The 8,108-nt window shown below is 44.4% G+C and overlaps 1 protein-coding gene across 1 annotated transcript in view; it reads right to left on the reverse strand.

The window, feature by feature from the left end:
• The window catches only part of LOC103740708 (signal-regulatory protein beta-1), a 101,109-nt gene that overhangs the window by 9,649 nt on the left and 83,352 nt on the right, over nucleotides 1-8,108 (reverse strand). Inside the window, 3 exon segments of the mRNA XM_029567491.1 lie at nucleotides 4,402-4,710; nucleotides 6,887-7,120; nucleotides 7,123-7,206. Coding sequence (XP_029423351.1) covers nucleotides 4,402-4,710; nucleotides 6,887-7,120; nucleotides 7,123-7,206 — 627 coding nt within the window.

An 8,108-nucleotide genomic window follows, 5' to 3' on the forward strand; every position in this document is an offset into this window, starting at 1 on the left:
GAGAGGGCATTGTCTCACAAAGTGACCCATTTTTCCACATTTAAAGCATAGATCTTTCATTTGGGCAGCAAAAGCTTCTGCCAGCGCACCTGCCATCATGCTAACCTGTCTGAAACTGTGCCTATGTCCTGAGTAGTTGTTACCCAGGAAGACAAATCTTGATTTTTTTACTGGAGCAATTGCTGCTTTACATTTTTTGAGTTGAGCCATCATAAGCAAGTTGTTTTATTAAAATCTGGGTGGCTTCTACGTGAGGAACCTTAGCCTCTACTGCTTGCTGGACCCTAGCTAAGAATTCAGCCCACTGCTCCCATGGCTTTTGTTTGGGATCAGCTAAGCTAGCTCTCACTGTCTCACCATCCGGTGTGGATCTCCAGGCTCTCAAGGCGCAGAGGCACACCTGATCAAAATATTGAGCTGGTAAAACCTTTTGTGCCTCAGCATCAGCGTATTGACCTTCACCCTTAAGCATGTCAGCTGTCACATCAACATTAGCTTGAGCGTTTCTTGCTGCCTGTGCAGTACACTCATCATGGTATTTAGACTTAAAAAGGAGCCATTGTCCCAGGGACAGGGCAGCCTGGGTGAGGTGCTTAAAGTCCCAAGCAGTAACTAATTTATGGCTAAGCTGATCAAAGATGGCCATGGTAAAAGGACCATGCATACCATTTTCCATTACTACCTTATGCATTGCTTTCAGCATTTTAAAGCCAAAAGGACTATGCACTCTAAGTTCAGGGTTGTTAGCTGCCATACAGCCAGCTGGAATGTGAACTGGAAAGAACTGAGGGGATGGATATGGCAAGGGAGCCAGAGGTTCTCTAGAGAAAGTGTCTCCTGTGAGCAGATTTTGAAACATGGGAAGGAGAGATTCACGGTCAGAAGCAGAGGGCGAGGTATAAGAAACATATGCCATGGGGAATGCCTAGGGAGGAGACATGGGGAGGGATCCTAAAGTGGGGTCCAACTCCCCCTCTCTAATAGAACTAGAGGCAGGTGGTTGCATTCCCAGAGGCTGTGCCACAGCAGGAGGGAGTGCTGGCAGCTTCACAGCACCCAGAGGAGGTGCCGGCAGCTGAGTAGCAGCCCGAGAAGGTTCTTGCTACTGGGCTGTTGTGGAGGGAGGACTGGCAGGGGGAGGGAGCAGAGGTGGAGGTGGCTGGGCTGCAGAGGGAAGGGGTTCCTCTTCTATTTGGAGACACTTTCAAAGAGCAGACCAGAGAGGGAAATAGAAAACAGGAACAGTCTTGCCCTGCTTTTGATAATTCTCTACATTATCTCCTACTCTTTTCCAAGATTCCAAGTCAATAGTTCCCATAGCAGGAAACCAAGGATTACATTCTATAGTAATATCTAAAAAGGCTTAATCTGTGTTTCTGTGCATTTAATTCCTTTAGACTTTAGCATGCATTTAAGAATAGATTGGAAGTGAGACCAGTCTGGAGAGAGAGAATTACCCATGTGTACCATTGCCCCTTACCTACAAACCAGCGTGACAAGGGGATCCGATCAGCCAAAGGGGGAAGAATTGCTCTGTCCACAGCAAAGCAGAGGTCTGAGAGTGTCCCTGTTCAGGTGCCAGTTGTCGGGACTAGGTTTGCTTTGCTTAGCAGGGGACCTGCTGGTTTCGGGGCAGAGGGTCTGATCAGTGACAGAGTCATAAACTCTGGGACCTGTGTCTTCCCAACGGGATGATGTATTTTAGAATTCAGATGGTTTTTATACATCCCAAGGAACTAGCAGTCACGTGGGCGATGGCAGTCACACACAAAGATTTAGGGCACAAAGAAACAGGACATATAGTCTGTTAGGGATTCTTAAACTTTTACTCAAGGTTATCAATGCCCATCGAGTAATTTATTGGCCACAATGTTTTCTTTCTTAGAGCTAAAAGATGGTGAAGTTTTAGCTTTTAGCTCAGGAGTAAACCTTTAACTTGGCCTCATCTCTTAGCCAGGGATAGCTGAGTTATTTGTTCAGGATAAGGAGATGAGCTAAGGGTTGTTGACCAAGACACTTTCCCACAGAGCAGGGAGCCTGCACTTTTATGACTGGCTGCTTCCTCCTGCCAGCCTAACAGTGTTCTGCAGGACAGGGATTATCAGAGCCACTGTTTTCAGTGCCCCTCCCTTTAGCAGAGAATGCAGCCTGGACCTATAAGTTTTAAGCTCACCTCACCCTAGGGCCTGGCATCCTGGTTTCCTACACTATAGCACAAGCATTAGGTCCAACAATTGACTAACTGTAGGAAACCAGGATGGCATACTTTTGGGTGAAATAGATCTGAAACTTTAAGATCAGATCTGCAATCTCTGAAGGGAGGGGCACTGAATACAGCCCTCAAATCCCTGTCTTGCTGAACACTGAAGAACTAGCAGGAGAAAAGTAGCCAGGTCAAAAGTTTAAGCTCCTTACTCTGAGGGAAAGCATCTTGGTCAACAGCCTTTAGCCCACCTCCTTGCCCTGAACCAATAACTCTCAGGTAGCACTAGCTAAAAGGACAGGCCATGCTAAAGGTTTACTCCTGGGCCAAAAGCTGAAAGTTTACTATGCTTTTTGTCCTAAGAAGTACACATTGTGGCCAATAAATTACCAGATAGGCACTGGTAACCCTGAGTAAAAGCTCAAGCATCCTGCTTTACAAATAGCCCCTAGCTAGTACCAGCTAAAAGCTGTATGTCCTGCTTCTTGTCTAATTGTGCCCTTAATCTTTGTATGTAACTGCCAAACTCCATGTGATTGCCAGTTCCTTGTATTGTATAAAAACCCACTGAATTTTTAAATAAATTTTGCTTATCACAACAGATTTCAAGTCCCAGGGCCAGACCCTGCACCACCAGTATCACCATCACAGAAGCAAGGTTCCCTCCACAAGGCAAAGCGGGACCCCCGCAACTAATGGAACCACATGAAACTAAAATGCTCTGTACACCAAAGGTCACTATTATTCACAGGAAGAGGTAACATACAGAATGGGAAAAATATCTTTACCAACTATACCTCTCACAGGGAGTTAATATCTAAAATATACAAGGAACTAAAAAAATAACTAAACATTAAAAGGCACAAACAACCCACCTAAAAGGTGGGGCAAGGAATTGAACAGGGAGTTCTCTAAAGATGAAACACAGATGACCGAAAAATACTTTTAAAAATGTTCAACAACAGGAAAATACAGATTAACCACTTTGAGATTTTATCTTACCCTCTCAGAATGGCAAAGATCCAAAAAGTATATAATGACAAATGTTGATGAGAGGAGCGCTTCTCCACTGCTGGTGGGAGTGAGAACTGGTGCAGCCACTTTGGAAATCAATGTGGAGATTCCTCAAAAACCATGAAATTGATTTACCATATGATCCAGCCAGTCTACTCTTGGGCATATACCCAAAACATTCTATACCCTACTACAGAAATACCTATTCATCCATGTTCGTTGCTGTCCTTTTCATATTAGCCAGAAATTGACTGATGAATGTATATTGAAGGCATACACAATGGACTATTATTCAGCTCTTAAAAATGAAAGTATGTGGTGGCGCACACCTTTAATCCCAGCACTCGGGAGGTAGAGGCAGGCAGATCTCTGTGAGTTCAAAGCCAGCCTGGTCTACATAGTGAGTTCCGGCCAGCTGGGGCTACAGGGAGACCCTGTCTCAAAAAGACCAAAAAATAGATAAAAATAAAAAAAAATAGTATACAATTTTCAGGTAAATGGATGGAACTGAAATGATCATTTTGAGTGAGGTAACCCAGACTCAGAAAGACAGATGGTACATGGTCTCTCTCACAGCTGGATACTAGCTTTGAAATCTTAGATATGCATGTTTCAATTGGAAAATTCAGAGAGGTCAAGAAACTCAAAAGTGGCTATGGGTAGGTGGGGGCGGGGAGGCTTCCTGGGATGGGTAGTAGAGTACAGTGACATGAAGGGGAAAAGGAGAAGATATGTAGACTATGTGTCTAGATAAATTATGACTTCACAGATCTGCCAAGCATTGGTGCATCCCAGGAAAATCAACAACAAAAGGTAATGAAAATTTAGACCGAAATCCAAATTGGAGTAAAGATCTAAAACACCAATATACCTAAAGTCTAGAAAATCACAAAGCCCTTTGAGTCTTTCTATAGCACAGCAATATTAAAATTAAATTCCCAGACTATTGATATTCTGTCTGTTTTAAAGATGAAGGAAGTGAGTTCAGTGTGGTAATGTGGATGGTCATAACTAACAGCAATGATAAACATCATTTCTGAGCTGTCTGAGCAGGATGTGGGTTAAGTACTTTATGGGTGTGTCTCACCACCAAGTCAAACCATTCCTCTGTGAGGAAACTGAGAACAAGAAAAGCCTACAGCCCAGCCTGGTACCAGCTCAGTCAGCAAAGAAAAAGGTCTTACCACACAGATACTGCTTCACAGTGATAAGCTCCCAGAAAACCACTGACAAGCTGTGTTCAACAAGGCAAAGGACTGAGGAGAGCATGTCGTCTTTCTCCAGTGGGATAAGCACATTGCTGGTCACATTGCAGGTATTTCCATTCGGGAGGACACTGATCTGGGGCTGGCGAAGCTTGTGGTTGTTTTCCAGCCAGGTCACTGTAACCTGACATGTTGGTAACCCAGAGGATGTGTATTTCAATTGGATGCTTGTCCCAGGTGCAGACCACTGCAAGGGGCCTTCCAAGTGGTAAACGTGACCTTTCCTTCCTGCAAATAGAGACTCTACCATGAGACTGTAGTTTACCCAGTATGAACAGCTTTCCAGAGTCCTTGTTAAAAAGGCCCATCACTGCCTCTTCAATTGAGACTTAAATATTTCCTTCTGACAGTTGCAAGGTTCTGAAGCTACTAGCAGATGACAATGAGATCACAGGGACCATGCAGCTCAGAGAAGACCAACACCACATATCAGACACATATAGCAACTCATACCATGCTTGTAGGCTCTTCTAGAACTCACCAAATCCTCCCAACACCCCAAATGTAGCTATCACTGTCTCCATTTAACAGATAAGGAAACTGTGGCTACAGTGGGTGAGAGAATTTGTTCAAGTTCACAACTAGTCAGTGGCAAAGCCAGGAGTTCTGAAAAAGGTAATTTAGTCCCAGGGTATGGGCCCCTGACCTGCACTCAGTGCTGTCCAGTCCCTGCAAAGGGGGCACCCCTTAATAACCCACACATGGGTCAGAGAGAAGAAAACATCTGCACAGACTTTGGGGTTCACTCAACCATAACTGCATTGCCACCCCCCACAGGCCTGAGAAATATACACCCTCCATGCCTCTGTTTGCTCACTAGTAAAGTATGGTAGATCTTAATTCACAGGTTTAATAAGTAAAGGAGCTGGTGTTGAGATTGTGGTGCATAGTAATCACTCTACAAGTGGCAACCACAGTATCAGAGACTAAAAATGACCACCTGAAGGGCTGTCATTATCTTTTTTTTTTTTTTTTGAAACAGAGTGCCCATGATTCTCCTGCTTTCGCCTCCTGAGTGCTGGATTTACAGGCATATGCCAGAAAAGCCTCCTTATAGATCATATTTATAATGTAAACACAGAGAAAGAAAAGGCTCAAGGAAGAATTCACAATGAAAAACTGATACTGCAATGCTGGGGTTCTGATTTCCAGTCAGAGGGTTTTTTTTTCTGTGCATCATAGCTTGCCTCTGTATCTCCAAGGTTAGTGCTATATTAATCAGTGATTTATAATATTTTCTTGCTTTCAGCTGTGGATCAGGCCCTATGGACACGTCAAGCAATCACTGCAGAGCCTCAACCCTGCCCCAGTGTCAAGATGCCATGTAGGAGCCAAGGAAGGAAACCTGGGTGGCAGCCATTGCATAGATGAAATAAGTTGGAAAAGGAATTGCTTTGCCTGAGGTTACACAGATGGGCATTGGCTACACTGATTTTGCAGTTTGACACTGATCCATTCAACTCCAAAGTCTGGCCAAGTTCAAACATAAGCCCATCCCTGATCCAAGGGGTCAGGAGCCACATATGCAGAAGAGGAAGAGACAAGATAAAAACCTGCACCTAGACTCTTAGAAGGCCCTGAAGTTAAAGTACTTATTGTGGGAGCTGAATATATAGATAGATGTGACAGTCCAAGAAAAGTAAATACCTTTGAATGAGACTTAAGAGGAGACTTGTGACAACACTAAGGTCTGTATTCTCAGATGAGAGTAAAGGGAAGCATGAAACAGAACACACTGAGTTAGTGAACTGACAGCTGCATCATAAACCCAGTTCTGCTAGCTATGACTCAGATCTTGGTCCCTCGGATTATGCACTCGAACCGCCCAGCCTGCTCCAGTAATTCTTTCTCCTGAGGGGATGGATCCTAGGTGGACCAGAGAAACAATGAAGCTCTGGACTGCAAGGACACAGTGCCCCCTTGTGGGAGAAAGAATCTGCAGCCACAAAGGGTGAACTAGGGAAGAAAAGAGGAAAGCAGGTGTGCATAGAAAGAAGCAGGTGTGCATAGAAATAAGGACCTTCAGTGACTCTCTTTCCAAGATAATGGAGTCAATAATTCTGGCCTCTCTTCAAAGTTAACTTCCAGAAACATCCAGCCGAACTCACAGTCTTGATTAATAGCCTTCCCCAAAATTATTTGGAGTCCTGTCATCCTTAACCTCTGAAATTTCTTGCAATAAAGTGTTAAGGTGGAGAACTTGCAAAATGACAAGTGCAGCAGAGGAGACAACCCATGTCTTGATGAAGGTGACTGGAAGAAGGGGGAGTACATTTTAGGGGTGGCTATGTGAGAATGTTCTCACCAAGGAAGGCATTCTCCCTCCACCTTCACCCAGGGTTGCCCTGAGTTCCTGGCTCTTCCACCATGATGTTCTAGGACATGGGGAAGAGAAGGCACCTACCTCTGCCCTTGCTGGAGGTCTGAACTTCCAGGGTGATGTTGGTCCTCACTGCAGGTTGGTCATGCAGGACCACCCAGCAGACAAACTCACTCCCATCCAGCATGGCATCGTCTTGTAATCTGTGCTCTAGTGGATATGTTCCATCAGGGTTTCTGGTGACCTGGCGAAGCTCTAGAGTCTGGATCTTGTGCCCATTCTTCATCCAGGTCAGGTGTGTACTTGGAGGGTAGAATGACTCACATGACAAGTCAGGTTCACTCTCTGAAGCACGTGATCGTGAACCTTCAGGGGCTCAGTGGTGATCTTCAGGATGGGGATAACTAGACAGGAATAACAAAACAAGGAACAGTTAGTGAAGTCAGTCCCTCCCCATTTTCCTGTCCCAGGGATCAGTTTCAAGATTTTTCTCTTTTCTTTCAGATATTTATTTGTTTGTTTATTGGCAGGGTCTCAAGTATTTCAAGGTGACCTTGAACTCACTATGTAGCCCAGACAGGATAACCCTGAATTCCTCCTGATCCTTCTGCCTCTACCTCTGAAGTGCTGGGATTGCAGGTGTGCACCACCACACCTGGTTTCTGTGGTGCTAAAGACTGAACCCAGAACTTTGTGCTGGCTAATTAAGCACTCCACCAACTGAGTTACATACAGTCCAGGTCCCTATTTATCTAAGTATAATTTTTTTAGTTCTTTGAGAATTTCATAACATGTACAATGTATTTTAATCATACCTACACACACAATTCATAGGTTCATCTCTCCCAACTCCACACTCTCCCAACTTCATGTCTACTTTTATTAACATTTTATTTTTAATTATATGTCTATGTATGTAGGCATATGTGTGAGAGAGAGAGAGTGCAGCTTCTGCAGGGGCCAGAAGATGATGGAGCCCCTGAAGCTGGAGTTACAGATAGTTGTGAGCCTATGTTCTCCCTCATATGTGGCTCCTAGCACCAAATCCTTTTAAATTCCAGATCCTTTTAATAAGAGGATGCTATACAGCAGTCCCTTCTGCATGAAATAACTACCATCATCATGACTTTGGCTGAGCCTGATAGATAAACATAGTCACAATTGGGCTTGTTGACAGCTGTGCTCATTCATTAAAGGAGTGCCAAGCAGGGTCACTGGACCCTCACCTGAGTATCCAGTCACTCTTCCCAGCCAACTAGTCCAGCCTTGGAAGACAAAAGAAAAATGGGGAAGAACCCAATAGATG

This window comes from Nannospalax galili, unplaced genomic scaffold (genome assembly GCF_000622305.1).
Source record: "Nannospalax galili isolate Female #2095 unplaced genomic scaffold, S.galili_v1.0 scaffold801, whole genome shotgun sequence".
Classification (NCBI taxonomy): domain Eukaryota; kingdom Metazoa; phylum Chordata; class Mammalia; order Rodentia; family Spalacidae; genus Nannospalax; species Nannospalax galili.